This window comes from Aethalodelphis obliquidens, unplaced genomic scaffold (assembly GCF_003676395.1).
Source record: "Aethalodelphis obliquidens isolate GAN/ISIS:26980383/991018 unplaced genomic scaffold, ASM367639v1 scaffold6, whole genome shotgun sequence".
Lineage (NCBI taxonomy): Eukaryota > Metazoa > Chordata > Mammalia > Artiodactyla > Delphinidae > Aethalodelphis > Aethalodelphis obliquidens.
This window is the reverse complement of record NW_020837950.1, coordinates 54,130,947-54,149,331: the sequence shown is the minus strand read 5'-3', so window position 1 is coordinate 54,149,331 and position 18,385 is coordinate 54,130,947. Positions and strand designations below refer to the sequence as shown.

Here is an 18,385-nt window from a genome sequence, read left to right as displayed (position 1 = left end):
CAATGTGGAATAAATGCTTTGAAAGGAGATCAACTGTGTCTGTAGTTCCCAGGCATGTTTTACTGCCAGGATGTATTCAGCCAATAAAATGCTTATACTTACTTTATGAAGCACTGTGTGCTTTGGAAATATTTCCATCCCAAACATGTAACCAGTGGTGATAAGACCATGGAAACTTTTAGTACCCAATGTCCACTCCCTCTCCCTGGTCTTAGCAGAACAGAGGAGCTCTTCAGTGCCAAATCTACAAACTTACAATGTCTGTACTGAACTAAAAAGATACTCATATCATGCATAATATTTCCTTTGTTTATCCACCTAAACTATTCATTATCATGAAAATAAAAAGTCTAACAGAATCAATGAAAAGAAAATTTGTAGAATACTTGTTTGAGAATCTAATAACACATATAAATTTAGAAGTGCTGCCCGTTTATTTAGGTACCACATTATCAAGTTATACCTACATTTATTTGTGCTTTAGATTCATAATGGAAATTTTCAAATGTATATTTGTCAGATCTTCTTTGTCGCATCTTAAATAGTCTGGCACCACGGTTACTGAGATGGGATAATTCTTCCAACATGATGTCTCTGGGGATGCTGACTTTCTTGCCCAGGTCCATGCCATCTACATCTGTAAAACAATATTCATGTGCATGAAAACCCCAAGATAAGCATTTTTAAGTGCTTTGCTAAATTTCATAATTTATTGCCCGCTATATGCTAGTATAGTGACTAAAATATAGGCTCTTTACTCAGACTGCCTTGGGTTGAATCCTGGCTCTACTACTTTCTAACTGTATGATCATAGATATGTTACTTATTTTTTGTAAACCTCAATTTCCTTATCTCTAAAGTGGGGCTAATAATAACACCTACTGCATAGGGTTGATTTGAGGATTAAATAAAATGTTTCTTATCAAACACTTAGCATCATACCTGGCACATAGAAAGAGTGAATGAAAGTAAGCTAATGACACTATTAATTTAGTCTTTCCTTATTTAGTGAGTTTTCAAACAACACTGATCATAATTCTCTTCATAAGCTCTGTTTGACTCCCAACATTTTTCTGTATCAATTTTAGCAGTCTCTGTTACAAGAATGTCTACCCTTTGGCCCATGCCACCCATTTTCCTGTCTCTGTCAGAATGCTATTCATTCTGCATCTAGCACCAAGGAGCCTAACATAAAGTAGGTAGATGATAAGCATTAAATGAACAAATCCTTCTCAATCTAGCTTATGTGCCATTTCTGTCAATTCCTTCTCTAAAATCTCTATTCATAATTATTCATGCCTTTTCTGTATTCCCATAGCACTGAATCACAATTACTTGATTCTGTTTTACTTATTTTATGGCTTACCCATTCTTTATGTTTTTGTCTTTGTGTCCCCCATGCCTTAAATATAGGAGATGTTCAGTAAACAACTGTTATTTTCTATTTCTAGTACTGAAGGACTTTTCTAAAATCCCAAAGAAATAAAACTCCTCCACTTGCACCTTTAATCAGAAATATCTTTTTGTGTAACCCACAGAGTTCTTTTGCCACTGTGTACTGCTCTTAAATGCAAAGAAGAAAAATTGGACCATTTGTAAAATAAATAATTATGCTGGTTGATGGGGACAACATTTTCTGATGTAACAAATTAACCCTAATAATTAGGCTTTTGGAGGTCTTTAGAGATAAAACAATAAAATTACTTACAAATTTTCTCCCCATTTTGCCTTGAAAAAAAATCAATTTGTTTATATATTTTGATGTTACCCAGAGAGGAGCTCCACTAATTATAAAAATTATAATATCAAGACTTCTGCTTCTGAGAAGATAGAATAGATCTACTTTTCCCTATACCTCTACTAAGTAAAAACTAAAAATCCTGGACATTATGTATAAAATAAACATAAGAAGACTCTGGAAGTTGGAGAGAAGAAGGCAGACCAGCTAGGGACAACAAGGTCCTTCCTCAGGATCCAAGGAACAACAAGGTACTGAATTCTCTGGGTTTTCTTTTAGCCCCATATATCCCAGACTTGGAGCTGAAGATGCTATTAACCCAGAAACACCAAAAGGTGCAGTCAAAAGCCTCCAAAAAGATTGTTCTCACTAGCCAAGACCAGGAAAGAAACAACCTAGAAAGACAGAAAACTTTTAGACAATAGCTACTCTACTTCAGCCAAATACCACAGGAAAAACTTTGGCCTCACCCATATCAACAAAGTTCAAGTGGGGAGCCCAGAATTTTACCCTTGCAAGGCTGTAATGAGGTGCCCCGCTGCTCCCATAAGGGTGGTATCAGAGGGGCTAAGGAGGAAGCTGGGACTTTCATCCCTGTCAGCCAGTAACAACTCTCCATCCCTGTAGTGTTAGTGGAGACCAGGTGGGGATTCTGAACTCCTACCCCCTCCTACTAGTAACTAAGTGACCCTCCTCAAGTTTCAGTAGGGGCCAACTGGGAAACCTTGACTTCCAACTGGGAAACCTTGACTTCCTACTTCCACCTGGCAGTGATGAGGTGGCACTCTCCTTCCCCTGCTGAAGCAGTCAGACTAGGATAGATAAAACAGAAGGCTTAAATAAGAGCAAGATTCTTAGAACATAATATGACAATATGCAGGCTCAAATAAAAAAATCATTTGTCATACCAAGAATCAGGAAGATCTCAAACTGAATGAAAAAAGACAGGTGCCAACATGAGGTGACTGAGATATTAAAATTAAATAACAAAGATTTTAAAGCAGCCATGATAAAAATACTTCAAAGAGCAATTACAAATTTCTGGAAACAAATGAAAGAAAAATAGAAAATTTTAGCAAAGAAATAAAAAATCATGGCAGAGAAATAAAAGTTGTAAAGAACCAAATGGAAACATTAGAACTGAAAAATAAAATACCCAAAATAAGAAGTTCAGTGGATGGATTCAGTAGCAGAATGGAGGGAATAAAGGAAAGAAATGGTGAATTGAGAGATAGAACAATGGAAATTACCCAATAAAAACAACAGAGAAAAACAAATAGACTGGGGAAAAAAAAAAAAGAAAGCCTTAGGGATTGGTGTGACTAGAACAAAAGATACAGCATTTATATCACTGAAGTCCCAGAAGGAGAGGAGGAGGCATGTGGGACTGGAAAAGTACACAAAGAAATAATGGCTAAAAACTTCCCCAATTTGGCAAGAGACATAAACCTACAGATTCAAGAAGCTAAAAGCATTCTATAAAAGATAAATCTATAGAACTCTACAACAAGACATATTATAAACTTCTAAAAACTAAAGACAATGGGAAAATCTTGAAAGCAGCCAGAGGAAAATGACAACTTACCTATAGGGAGAAAAAAATGAGAATGACAGTGGATTTCTCATTAGAAATCATGAAGATCAGAAGGAAGTGGGACAAAAATGCTGAAAAAAAAGAAATGTCAACCCAGAATCTGATACCAGGTGAAAATATTCTTTAGAAATAAAGGGGAAATTGAGACATCTTCAGATGAAGGAAAACTAGGAAATTTGTTGCCTGGAGACCTACCCTAGAAGAATGGTTCATGCTGTTACAACAAAATATCGAAGACTAGTGGCTAATAAACAACAGAAATATATTTCTCATAGGCCTGGAAGCTGAAAGTCTGAGATCTGTGTGCCAGCATAGTAGGTTCAGTTGAAATCATTCTTCTGAGTTGTAGACTGCCCACTTCTTACTGTGTTCTCACATGGTAGAAGGGACAAGAAAGCTCTCTTGGGCTTCTTTCATAAGGTCTTTAATATCATTCATGAAGACCCCACCCTCATGGCCTAGTCACTTCCCAAAGGCCCCATGTCCTAATACCATCAGGGACATTAGGATTTCAGTATTTGAATTCTGGGGGGCCACAAATATTCAGACCATAGCAAATAACTAAATTAAGTTCTTTAAACAAAAGGGAAACAATAAAATAAGGAATCTTAGAACATCGGAACAAAAAAAGATTACAGTAAGCAAAAACGTGGGTAAATACAGTAAGCCTCCCTTCCCCTCTTGAGTTTTCTAAATTATGTTTGATCATAGAAGCAAAAATTATAAAACTCTGATATAAATATATGTAGAAAATAGTTAACACAATTTTATTATAAACAGGGGAGGGTAAATAGACATGAAGGTAGATAAGTTTTCTGTACTTCACTTGAACTGATAAAATGACAATATCCGTAAACTTTGATAAGTTAAGCACATATAATGTAATAGAACAACTACCAAAAACTATACAGGTACACTTGAAAAACTATAGATAAATAAAAATGGAATTCTGAAACATGTGCAAGTAATCCGTAGGAAGCTAGGAAAAAGAAAACAGAAGGGAAAAACAGAGACAACAAACAGAAAACAAAAAATAAAATGATAGACTTAAGCTCTACTACATCAGTAGTAGAGCTTAAATAAAAATGCTCTAAATACCCTAATTAAAGGATAGAGACTAGCAGACTGGATTTTAAAACATGACCCAAGGGCTTCCCTGGTGGCGCAGTGGTTGAGAGTCCGCCTGCCGATGCAGGGGACATGGGTTCGTGCCCCGGTCCGGGAAGATCCCACATGCCACAGAGAGGCTGGGCCCGTGAGCCATGGCCGCTGAGCCTGCACTTCCAGAGCCTGTGCTCCTCAACGGGAGAGGCCACAACAGTGAGAGGCCCACGTACCGCAAAAAAACAAAAAAAACAAAACATGACCCAAATATAAGCTGTCTAGAAGAAACTCACTTCAAGTAAGTGCCTTGAACAATATAGGCAAGTTGAAAGTAACAGGATAGAAAAAGATATCAAGCAAACATTAATCAATGGAAAGCAGAAGCGCTTATGTTAATTCCAAAGTGGACTTCAGAGCAAAGAAAATTTCCAGAGACAGAGAACGTTATATAATGATTAAAGTGTCAATCCACCAAGAAGACCTAGAAATCCTAAATGTGTATGCACCAAAAAACAGAGCTGCAAATGGAGCAAAAATTAATAGAACTAAAAGGAGAAATAGATAAACCCACAATTAGAGTTGGAGACTTCAACATTCCTCTCTCAACAAGTGATAGGACAACAGAGAGAAAATCAGCAAGGATATAAAAGAAATCTACAACACCATCAACCAGTAGGATATAATCCTACTGTTTATAAAATATTTATAAACAGCATAAAATATTCTACTGAACAACAATAGAACACACATTCTTTCCAAGTGCACATGGAGTATATACCAAGACAGACCAATATCTTGGACCATAAAGTAAGCTTCAACAAATTTAAAAGAATCAAAATTATATACAGTATGATCTCTGATCACAATGGAATCACACTAGAAATGAGTAACAAAAAGTTTACAGAAAAATCTCCAAACATTTGGAAACTAAAAAAAAAAAAATCACACTTCTAAACAATCCATGAGTCAAAGAAGAAGTCTCAAGGGAAATAAAAAATTCATTGAACTGATTGAAATTAAAAATAGAGCATATCAAATTTATGGGGCACAGACAGTACAGTGCTGAGAGGGACATTTATAGCACTAAATGCATACATTAAAAAAAGAGGAAAAGTATCAAATCTATACTATAAACCCAAAGCAAGCAGAAGGAAGAAAATAATAAAGATAAGAGTAGAAATTAAAAACAGAAAAACAGTAGAGAAAAATCAGTTGAGCACAGAGTTGGCTTTTGAAAAGATCAGTAAAATTGACAAACCTCTAGCTAGACTGACACAGAAAAATAGAAATGTAGAAGATACAAATTACCAGTATCAGGAACAAAATAGGGGATATCACTACAGCCACTGCAGATAGCAAATGGATAAAAAGAGAATACTATGAACAACTCTACATGTAAATTCACATAAATTTGAAAACAGAGAAAATATGACCAATCCCTTGAAAAGCAGAAAGTAACACATCTCACCCAACATGAAGTAGATAATTTGATTAATCCTATAGCTATAAGGCAATTGAATTTATAATTCTAAAATCTCCCCCAAAAGATATCTTCTGACCTAGATGGTTTTACCGGAGAATTCTACCAAACATTTAAAGAAGAATTAACGCCAATGCTACATAGTCTCTTCCTGAAAACAGAAGATGAAGGAACACTTCCCAATTAGTTTATTACCTTGATAGCTAACAGAAACAACACACAAAAAAAGAAGCTACAGATCAATATCCCTCATGCTTATAGAAGCAAAAATCTTTACCAAAATATTAGTAAATAGAATTCAACAATACAGAAAAAGAATTCTATACCATGAATAAGTGGGGTTTATTCCAGGGATACAAGATTGGTTCAATATTCAGAAATCAATGTATTCTACCATATTAAATGGCTAAAGAAGAAAAATTACATGATCATACCTTTGGGATCTAGGGCTGGACAAAATGTTGTTAAACTTGACACCAAAAGCACAGTCCATAAAAGGAACGGTTGATAAATTAAGTAAAATTAAATACTTCTGCTCTGAGAAAGACTGTGTTAAGAGGATGAAAAAACAAACTACAGAGTAGGAAACAATATTTGCAAACCACATATTTGAAAACAGACTAGACTATATAAAGAACTCTTAAAACTCATCAGTAAAAAAGCAAACAATCCAATTAGAACATGGGCAAAAGACAGGAAGAGATATTTCACTGAAGAAGATATACAGATGGCAAATAAGCATAGGAAAAGATGTTCAACATTATTAGTCATTAGAGAGATGCAAATTAAAACCATGAGATATAACTGTACACATATCAGAATGGCCAAAATGAAAAATAGTGATAGCATCTAATGCTGGGGAGGGTGTGGAGAAACTGGATCGCTCATACATCACTGTTGGAAATGTAAAATGGTACAGCCACCCTAGAAAATAATTTAATAGGCTCTGTTAAAAACTGAACATAGGACTACCAGCAATACTGGGCATTTATCCCAGTGAAATGAAAGCTTATGTTCATACAAAAACCTATACACAAATGGTCATAGCAGCTTTATTCTTAATAATAATAAAAGAAACAACTCAAATGTACTTTAATGAGTAGGTAAAAAGTTAAAAACACTGTGGTCCATCCAAAGCATGGTACTCAGCAATAAAAACGAACAAACTATTGAAACACAGCAAATGGATCTATCTTGAGGGAATTACACTGAGTGAAAAAAGCCAATCCCCAAAGGTTACATACTGTATGATTCCATTTTATAGCATCTTAAAATGAAAAGAGATATATATATAAATGGGAGACATTAGTGATTGGTAGGACTCTCTTGACTGCATGAATATCAATATTCTGGTTGTGATATTGTACTATACTTTTACAAGATGTTGCTCTTGTGGGAAACTGGGAAAAGGTACGTGGGATTGCTTGGTATTCTTTCTTACAGCTCCATGTAAACTACATTTATATCAAAATTAAAAGTTTAATAGAGCTATCAAGCCATGAAAAGACATGAATGGCCCTTAAATGTATATTGCTAAGTGAAAAAAGCCAGTCTGTAATGGCTACTATATGACTCCAACTCTATGACATTCTGGAAAAGACAAAACCTTGGAAGACAGTAAAAGAATCACTGGCTGCCAAGCGGCTGTGTGGAGGGAGTGGAGATGAAGAGGTTGAGCACAGGGGAATCTTAGGGCAGTGAGACTCTTCTGTATGATACTGTAATGGCAGACGTGTGACAGTGTGCATTCATGAAAACCCATAGGACAGTGCCGCACAGTGTGAAACTTTATGTAAACTGTGGACTTCAGTTAATAATACTACGTCGATATTGGTCCGTCAATCATAACGAGTATAACGCACTAACGCAAGATGGTAATAATGGGAGAAACTGTGTGTTGGGAGGAGAAGGGGTATATAGGAACATTATACTATACTTTCTGTTTAGTTTTTCTGTAAACCTAAAACCGCTCTAAAAAATAAAGTCTATTATTAAAAAAATGTTCAATTTAAAAAATTTCCATAGCCCTTCCTAATGCAGCGCAGAGTGGCATTGTCTACTCTCTAAGGTGAAAAAAAAAAAAAAAATTCTGTGCTTTACAGTCCCCAGGGTTGGCAGAAATAGCTTATGGAAGAGGAATGAAGGTGCACAGCAGGGTAGATGAGGGTATTTTACAGTTTCCTGGGATTTGTTTGCCAGCTCTGCCGAGTTCTACAGGGAATATTCACTATTGTTTATTTGCAAGTGTTTGGAGTCTGTTACTGTGTGCTAGCAACATGGAAGGAGCTGGATTATTTTTCAGTGTGTCTATGAATATATCCCTCAGTGTTCTAGAAAGTGTGACAGGAGTGGACTGTTTCAGCTTTTTGATTCTGGAATCAAAATAGCAAGTTCCCTTTAGATCAACAAATGACCAAAAAGACACAATATGGCTTATAGTAATTTGATGCAATACTACGGGGTGGAGGGGAAATCTCCTTTAAATGCTTCTTAAAATAATTCAATTAGCAATGCAAGAGAGAGAAACAGGATAAAATAATAACACAGAAAATCGAAATCGATAGATTTTTTTGTCCATTAACCTTCTAGGAATACACATTCTATTTATATTTTATATATTACAAATATTTATATATTACAAATAATGTATTTATATATTACAAATAATGTTTTTAAACAAATTTTTTAATGGGACATTTTCAGGAAATAAAAATGCCCCAAAGCAGGCAGCCACTAGAAAATGCAAAAACAACAGTCTTTATATTATAGCAATGGAATCTCTCCTTACAGTTAAGGCTACAAAGTTTTTTCATAAGGAAACCAAAACAGGGATGCAGCTTTTCTCTTTCTCTCCTTTTCTGTTACCAATTTGAGTCATTATAAACAGTTAAATGAAAATAGAGGAGCTAGAAAAAGGAATAGCATATTATTATGTTATTTTCTATAAGTTCTAAATTTCAAGCTATGGCATAAGTTTAATTTGGGGATCCCAAGACAAAAATTTGAGAAAATGTTTTTATCTCATTTTCCTCTTCCTAATGGCCCGCAATATTAGCTGATTCCACCAATGTTTCTGAAATAACCACATGCCCTACTTGAATTCCATCCCTCTGGCCACTTAGATTTACAATAGTTTTCTGGGATATATTTGACAGGAATTAATTAACCTTTGTGATTGATACAGGAACAGGTGTGTGACCTGACCTAGGTCAATGAGGCAAAATATCAGGACTTTTCTTTGTGTACATTGTGTCAAAGATACTTTCTTTTCCTGCTGCAGGTAAGCACGGATGTATATTGCCCAGGAAACTGTTGGTATGTACTTGATAAAATGATAGAGCCAGATGTGGGGTGAAGCTTACCCCAAGAAAATCAGAGCAGAGGGAGAAAGAAACCTGGTCCTTAATGGCATACTTGAGCTGCCAGATGAAGACTTATCAAATCACCTCTGAACTTTTCAGTTATGTGAGGCAATAAATTCCCTTTAGTTCGTTTCTGATTTTCTGCTATTTTCAACTAAAAGCATGCTAACTGTGGTTATTCTCTTCAGATCTTCATCTCACTGATGTAGGTCCAAAAAGTCTATTAAGATTGGAATCAAGAAAGAGTAAAGAAGAATAGCCTAGAAGCCCAGCAGTGGGGGCCTCGAAGAGGAGAGGAAAAAAAGAGCAGAAGTATAAAATATGGATATACCTCTGGCCAGACTCATTTGGGCTCATAAGAAACATTCACTCCTTTTTAGCAAAACACAGTAATCATCACCCAGGTTGCTACAAGGAGTAGATGTGCAGCAAGAGCCATGAGGAACTTACCTACCCTCAATAATCAGTTGGTACAATCCATTATTACTAGTAAATTTATACCACAAGAGAGGAGATAAAAGAGACAAAAAGGAAAGAGCAGAAGGCACACAAAATAATTGACCAACTCTCAACTCTCTTTGCTTATTCTTCATACTTCCTTCTACTACCTTTAAGCCTAAATTTTCTCCCTCTTACTCTATAAGTAACAGACAGTGAGTTAATAGTTGGCTTTGAGTGACCATCTAAAGGTCCTGTGTATCTCTGGGACCAGAAGCACTGCATGAGAAATCTAGTGGTGCCTGGAGCAGGCTTGTACTGGTTCACAAGAGTCGACTGATAAATTTTCAGAAATTCTGTTAGCCAGTAGTTAAACTCAGTGAACATAACCACTATTAAAATTAAATTATAGAAACTTAATAATAAGTTATATTAAAAAGAAAACAATAAATACTCAAAAATATCACTTTCTAAATGTTTTACTCCTTTTTGCTATTATCTATGCTCTTGATGTTTTCTTATATCTATTATATCTGTATGGTGGAAATACTGTATAGTGTTGTATTACTACACATCTCTTCCCAACTCTGCATTCAGTTTCTCCTTGATGGTAGCTCAAAATTGGCCATGGCAAGAGTATTTATACCACAGAAACTGGCAAATTCTACAAACCAAGGCATTTTTCCCCCAAAGAACCAGTTAAATATTCACTAGCATACTGATAGAGACATAGGAACATTTTAAGTCAATATATTTTGCATAAACAAACAAACAATAAAAGACATAAACTAAATTCTCCAAGGTTTTTTTCCCCTTCCCTTCCAGTAGTTAAGTTTATGATGTAATTGGAGCTGGAGTCCCAGACCATCTGTGAGTTGGGAAATCTAATGTATGAACACTTTCATTTATTTAAACTTTCAGAGTGAAAAGAATGGTGTCAACTGAGCAGATAGAATCCAAGTTCAGCTGTTCCCTGCCCTTTATTGCAAACCTCTGTGCAGGGTCTTAACAGTGTGTTTAATCTGGATGCCTGATAAATGATATAACTTATTCAGGGTTCATATCCTTGCCCTGATGGATTAGAAGGTTGTCTTTGTGGCATTAGATCATCTATTGAAAATAATATTGCTAGGTATGCTTTCCTGTTAATGTCGTTTATAGTGATCCAGAATTTTCCATTTATTCTTTAAAGATTTTATAGGACTTAATCTATTATAGTTTGCTATTATTTTAAGGAAATAATGATTATTTTGGAATAAATATCTAATTATAAAAAACTATTACAATATAACTTTAGGGTCTTGACCATTATCAAATTAATTTCCACAAAAACCTCCACATTTTTCAATCTACTAGAAATATTAAATAATTGTAATCAATATTCTTTCTCAGTAATGTCCTCAAATGTGCATTATTTTTGTAGCTAAATTAAGATTTAAAATCTTACATTAAAAAGTTCAAACTTTTGATTTTTGAATATACTTTCCTTCCACTTTAACCATATTACTATGAGTACTGGAAACCAAATGGAAAATTGCATTTTATTGGGAGAGTATCAGTGATCTTTGAAAATGTGATCAATTCCTTTTTCAAACCTTTCTTCAATATGCAGTCTTATGAGCAGACACTGAACCCAAATTCCTCCAAAAAACATTTTTTTTTCACATTTATTTCATAGGTTAACATCCTAAAACTTAGTCAACAAGGATTTATGTGTGCACAGGTAGTTCTGTATTTTTAATTTGTAATTTTGATCCTGCCAAAGTTACATATTTAGTTAGATCAGTGAATCCAATTCATAGTTTGTAAAGATACCCACTTATAAATAATAGTAGTAAGACGAAAGATCTTTTAAAACTGTTTCGCCATGATTCACGGGCAGCTGCAATTCTGGTAAAATGGGCAAAACCACAGAAGGGGAGATAACTGAAATTGATTTGCTTTAGGGTGGTCCTATCAATTTACTTAAAAGCCTGATTGAAGCCAAGAGATTTTCTCTACACTTAACAGGACTTTTCTGCCTGTTTACAGACAGTTGGCCTGTGTAGATTGAATAATAGTCCATAAATATACATTATTGCATACTGCAACATGCATATATACATATTATATAAAAGTTAATAGTCCAGACTGTGGTTTTGAATAATACTTGAAAAGTCTACATTTGATTAAAAGTTTATTAGTAATCTTTAATAATTTTCTCTAGATTAAAAAGTTGATTTTGAAACTCATCTGGGATTCTATATTTTCCTATTTCATATCTCCTTGCCTTGATTTGAGTTCAAAAATTTACTGTTAATGTATTACCATTCAATAACTGTGTAAATCTATAAACATTTAAAAAATGAGATTACCAATGTATTGAATTATGCAAATTGAGTTACACAAACCAGTAATTCATCTAGTACTGTTTATAGGACGTATATCTAGAGCATATTAGAGTGAAAAAGGCAACAAAGAAATGATGTTCATCATTCTTCTAGGATGATAGAATATGGCAAGAATTAAACATTGTAATTTCAACTTTGGTATAAATTGGAATTTAGCCTAGTTCTCTGCTGCTACTTTGCTGGAGAGCGTTATTAGAGGTTTAGAAATCTATGGCATGCTTAGAAAAATCCATGATTTCACAACATATTATTGCACACCAATTTTCAAGATAAAGCATGCTTTTTCTTCGGGTTATGAGAATGCTAATGTGAAATTTTAAACCAAAGAAAACTAACAAATTTGTACATTAAGCATTAGGTTAAGTTCTTTTTCTCCCTTAGACTTTTTACATTTGATCTGTAGTGTTTAAGTCCTTCCTGGTGTCCTCATTTTTATATTGATGACTTGATTAAGTATACTTTAAGATATGCTTATACAGGAAAAGTAAAAGCGGTCTTCACATTATCTTTTGTCTGAAAGTCAAGACATTATATCTATGCTTTTCAAAGTACCCCTGCAATTTGTGTTAATATTATCACTGCCTCTGTTATTGGTGGAAAAACTCAAATACACTGATGTTTGAGCACATAGCTCAATTTATTAGAATCATGAAATTTTAGAATTAGATGACTCAACAGATCCAACCTCTTCATTTTCAGATGAGGTATCTGCTGTCTGGTCTGGAACTCAGGGCTCCTGGTACGATATCAACAACAGCACTCCATTTAGAACCTGGCTTCCTGTTTTCAGACCACAGACTAAACTCTTTTCCTGAAATCACAAAAACAATCTGCTCAGTCCTCTTCTGTGTGCTGGGAAAAGCTGTTCACCAGTCATGAGGGAAAAAACAAACAAAAAAAAAACATACCAAAAAAGCCCTCACAGAGCCCAGGTGTGAAAACTGTAGGGTGACTGAAACAACTGTAGTCTTTTTATTTCTGAAGCTCTTCTTCTAAACTGTCAGCAATATCTGTGCTTAAGATCAGGGGACAGCATACTCCCAGTTCTTAGATAATTTTAATTCCTATTCCTTTTCCCCACCATTTCTGGACGGATGCCAGTTGCTCTAGAGTGCCTCTCCTTCCTCCATTCTCATTCCCCATTCTCTTTCTCTATAGACTTATTACTTCCTATTCTTTTATCCTTCCCTCTCTCTCTCCCTTCCTTCAGTAATCAAGTCTCAAATGAGTTACTGAGTGAGAGAGAAACATGATCACCACTGGAGAATATGTACAGCATCAGGAGTAAATAGCACAGGGCTGGTGGGCATGGAACCATTATAAGCCATCTTTTCTTGCCTCCACAACTAATTCATGACAGATAATGGCAAAGTATTTTGGTGTTTTTGTCTTTTAGAATGGCACTTGTTATACAGTTGCAACATGGCTCTGATATTTCTGTTTAAAGCTTCTGGGTTTTGCATCACAGTAGTAACACAAAACAGCTACTAATCATCAGCTCTAACACTTTTAATATTGATGTTGATGACCATGCTGATGATCATCATGATATGATGCTGAGGATGGTCTGTCTGAAGGTATAGAGCCTTAGTGTTAGGAGATACTTTTCATTAATTACTTTTGCTTCTGGTACATTATTTGACACCAAATCATGATGGATCCATAATGAGTGAACAATTTGGCATATAGTTAGTAGAGGCTGTGAGTTATCTACATTTTTACTTGTGCTATCCAGTTCTATGTATTTTAGTCTATATGGGTAGGATTTCTCAGTAATCCTTTGAGGTTATTTCTCCTTCAGATTCAATGAGTGCTCTGATGAAAAACTCTCCTTTTTGATTCTTATATTTTCCTACTGATCATCTCAAGGCTCACCAGCTATAGTCTCTCTCCCCACAGCAAGAACTGGACTGAACTCCTAGCTCAGGTTTAGAAGACAGCTCATTTAGCCATCTCACTGTCACATTTCATTCTCCTCCAGGCTAAATGTCTTTGAAGAGTGATATAAAAAATAAATGAATTATAATACTGAAAAAAAAATCTTGATGCACAAGGGGAGAAGGGAGTGGGAGAAGAACTTCAAATAGCTTCTCTATTCATTTTTGTAGAGGACGATCCAGTCCAAATTTTAATTAGTCTTAGAATTAAGATCAAAAGAGTTGCATGCTTTATCTTAAATTATCCAGGTTTTTGTTGGTTGAAGTGTTTGAAAGTTTGGAGAATTATTCCCAGAAAGATTTCTCTGCAGTCCATGTCTCATTTCTGCCTCCTTAGAAAAAATGATACTCCCCTAGCTCCAGATCTCTAAACACTATGTCATATACAAATAGTAAAGTTCCATGTAAGATGTCAGAGGAAATAAAAGAGGGAAATTATTTAAACTGCTTCCTAAAGTACTGCAGCTGTTTTATCTGAGATGAGTTAAGAAAGAAGTCTGTGATTATCCCTGTTATCTGTAGTACTTGACCTCCAAACAAAGGCAGAGCATGTGACTCCATTTAAGGGACTAGAAATCTTCCCGTGACTTGGGAGGGAGGGCTTCAGCAGACTTTACTTGTCCAGGACCTGTTGGTGGTGAGATTATAGTCTTGAGGGTTTTTTTCCCCTTGAGATATAATTGTACTTTTTCTTTATATTTCATAAAAAAATAAAAGTTATATTATAAAAAAAGGAAAAGATACTCTTATAGGTCTATGTCAGAAATAAGAGAGTAGAATCCAACACATGATTTAAACTGGGAATACATTAAAATGATGGATTGATTTATGATTATGATGCAATTAGAAAATGATAACTTATCCCAAGCCTAGTTTTAAGATAAATAATTTAGTCTCAAACTCAAGTGATTATCTGATTTTTTCCTTATTGATCAAGGAAACTATTAAAACAATTTCAAGTAAACTACATGAAGCAGGAAATACAAAGAAGTGCAAAAATTTAAAAGAAGCCTGAATTTTGGAACCTTGCATTGGTACAAATTTAGTTCTGGTGTCTGATTCAGAATTATTTTCACTTTATTCCAAACTAGTTTGACATCTTAGTAAAACATGGGTCTAAGTTGAATCCAGTATGGTGATTTTGTACTGCAAAAAAATAGAAAACAAAACTTAATAACAGAACCCTTTAGATATGACTGCATTGTGGGGGGAAGCATCAAACACAGTCTCTGATTGGTTCTATTCAGCTTGCTTTATGGAAGGTGAAATATGAAAATGCTATACTTATGCCTTTTCCCAGCTACCTGGTGAAAGATCTCATTGCTCTAGGTCTTAGTATTGTTCAGGTAAAAGGTCACATTCCTTGTTAATAGAAGGGAAATAAGGAGGTGCCCTGAAAACTCCACAAATATATTCTGGAATGGCTCAAATCAGCCCTTAAAACTATCTAGATATTCTACTTATTAACTTTTAAAATTGATGCTATCCTTTGCTCAATTTCCTTTATAACAATCAAAGTTGCATTTCCCTTATAACAATCAAAATGCAATGTATAAAGCATTACTTTCTAGAGTGTTTTGCTAGAACTTAGAGAAGAGAGTGGAATATCATCTTGCATCTAATTTATATTAAATTTTTTTTGAGTTATATGCTTGAGACTATAAGAAATCTATATTTTCCTAGAAATTATAAATAGAAGTAGATTTCCACACAGAATATCTCGGTAAATCAGTTACTAAATATGAAGACTGGTTTCAGGGTTAAAGAAGTTCACAATGAATATGAATTCCAACTTAACACCTTTTTTTAAAAAAAAAAAAAAGGATGCTAGAACAGATTTTGAATGATTTATGTAATATAAGGTAAAAGAAATCAAGATAGATCTTGTGGGATGGACGATGTAGACAAGATTGTATGAGACCTGTCCAAAAAAGAGAAAAAAAGATCTGAGAGTGGTGATATTAACTTATAATGTGAAATGTGAAAGGCAAGCCAAGTAGAATGTACATCAGCTGTCAGATTGCTTCATTCCTTTAGAGCAGTTGTTCATCTGAAAATAGCTTTCAAATGAGAAAGGATGACTACAAAAGGATTAGTTACCATAGGCTTTTATACACCCCCTAGAGCTCCAGGTTTGTTATGACAGAATAGCAAGAATTTAAAGGAAGTAAACTATAGAATATTAAATAACATCAGGAAGAGTCTACATTAATGCTGAGCTATATTATTGCTGTGAAGGGTTTTCACTGATACCATTTCCATGGATTTCCTTCATGATGGCTGATGCTTGCTGTTTCCTCTGCTTCACCATGGTATTATGTGATAGCATGATTTTTTTGTTCCCTCCCTGTGAAAAATAAAGGAACATTATTGAGGCAATGTCAAGAACTCATTTGGAGTGTTTTATAATCATCCTTTTGAGAGACAGCATCTTTGTTCTTTATTAAGAGTTTATTATTGCTTTCTACTGAAAGACTTTAATACCATTCCTTGTCTGGTGACAGAGCATGCTATTCATTGACAGGCAATGTCACAGTGAACAGAGGCTGTTTCTCAGAGTTTCCAGCCCAGTCTTATCTATATACTAGTACAATGATTATTGGGCAATAAGAAACAATGAAAGAGCTGGACTCCTTTCCCCTTCCTCTCTCTTTTCCACAGTTTATTTTAATCTGTCATTGTTTCCTTACTGGCCTCCATTTGTACCAACATCACAGTACATCAATTCCAGCAAATTGTAAGAATGAAGAAAGGACGCCAGATTAAACCAGAACTCTTTGGTGGTAGTATTTTAATATTGGCATCAACAGCTGTCCTTTAAAGCAAAAAAGCCCATTAATGAGTCACAACTCTGAACTTCCTTGGACAACTGACTAATAGAACATTTTAGGAAACAATATACTTACCTTGCTCTTAGACCGTGCTTTTCAGGAAGGATGAATCCTGATTTGTGGAGGAAAGACTGGAGATGGAATATGGATGGCACTTGGGCCCGATGGTTTTTATCCTTGAGCCTGGGATAGCATGGTCCCTAGCTCTGACTCAAACTGGGGACTGAGCCTTTCTGAAGAGACTGGCATCCAGCTGACATCAACTGACTATATATAGCACCAAATACTTCAGCTACTCATATCTTCCTGGCAAAAGGGAGGAACCAAGAAAGATTAGGTTCTCTCCATTGTGTTTCTAGTTTGTGAGATGTTTGAATGAACATACAGAAGATTTTTATGGAGTACCTTCTGTTTGAAGAGATACTAGCCAAAAAAGAGTTTTAAAACTTTTAAAGATGTACCCCTTACATTACATCTTAATTGAGGTGGCAAAAGATACATATTGAATACGTCAATTAGAACAGAATGATAGATTATTAACAATTAACATGAAAGTATTGACCATAATATCTAAGGAGTTTCAAGAAGAAAGAAAGCAATATGGGGCAGATCAATAGTGCCATCCCTTAAGCAAGAGTGAGAACCTATAGTAAGTTCAGAAAAATGTGTTATATTTGAATGGCGAAGTGGGGGAGCATTCTGTAATGGGCCTTAGAGGTTGAGCCTTGAAGCTATCTGAGTAAAAGCTTAGACTCACAGCTGGGTCATGAGTCTTTCTGAAGAGACCCTGTAGAGAACAGTGCCTGCAAAGTTGACTGATCTCTTCAAGGTCTGGAGTCAAGGATTTCTGTTTGGGAATCAGGATAAGAAGTTGGGAAGGTAGGCCATGTTGGCCTCCTTGCTGGTCTTTGAACACAGAAGCATGTTCCCTCCCACATCCAGGCTTTGGCTCTTACTATTTCCCACTTCCTGGAACATGCTCTCCCCCTACCACTTGGCTTACTCATGCATTCAGGACTCCCTCCAACTATTGATTCCTCATAAAGTCCTTCCCCAGTCACCCTGTCTAAAATATCACATGGGGCTTCCCTGGTGGCACAGTGGTTGAGAGTCCGCCTGCCAATGCAGGGGACACGGGTTCGTGTCCCGGTCTGGGAAGATCCCACATGCCGCGGAGCGGCTGGGCCTGTGAGCCATGGCCGCTGAGCCTGCACGTCCGGAGCCTGTGCTCCGCAGCGGGAGAGGCCACAGCAGTGAGAGGCCCACGTACCGCAAAAAGAAAAAAATAAAATATCACATGGTGCCACACTCTAATCCCTTACTCTGCTTTACTTTTTAAATATTTTTGTATTAGTTAAGATTAAAGTCGAATGGGAGTGACAGAAAACCCTAAAAACAGAAATTTCAAAAAGATGGAAGTTTGTTTTTCTCACACATAAATTTTGCCCAGAGGTAAATAATCTAGGGTTTGTGTGATTGACATAATTATCACGGGCGCAGTCAACTCTTAA

General features: G+C 35.5%; 1 protein-coding gene across 2 annotated transcripts in view; it reads right to left on the bottom strand.

Annotated features, from left to right (window-relative positions):
* Positions 1–18,021, bottom strand: part of MYOZ2 (myozenin 2) — a 36,263-nt gene extending 18,242 nt beyond the window's left edge. The window contains exons 1-3 of one of the 2 annotated variants that reach the window (XM_027103608.1): positions 16,950–18,021; positions 16,297–16,390; positions 468–637 (exon numbers count right to left, since the gene is read on the bottom strand). In XM_027103608.1, coding sequence (XP_026959409.1) covers positions 468–637; positions 16,297–16,372 — 246 coding nt within the window. In that variant the 5' untranslated portion in view covers positions 16,373–16,390; positions 16,950–18,021. The other variant, XM_027103607.1, reaches the window with a different exon arrangement.
* Positions 18,022–18,385: the final 364 nt, after the last annotated feature.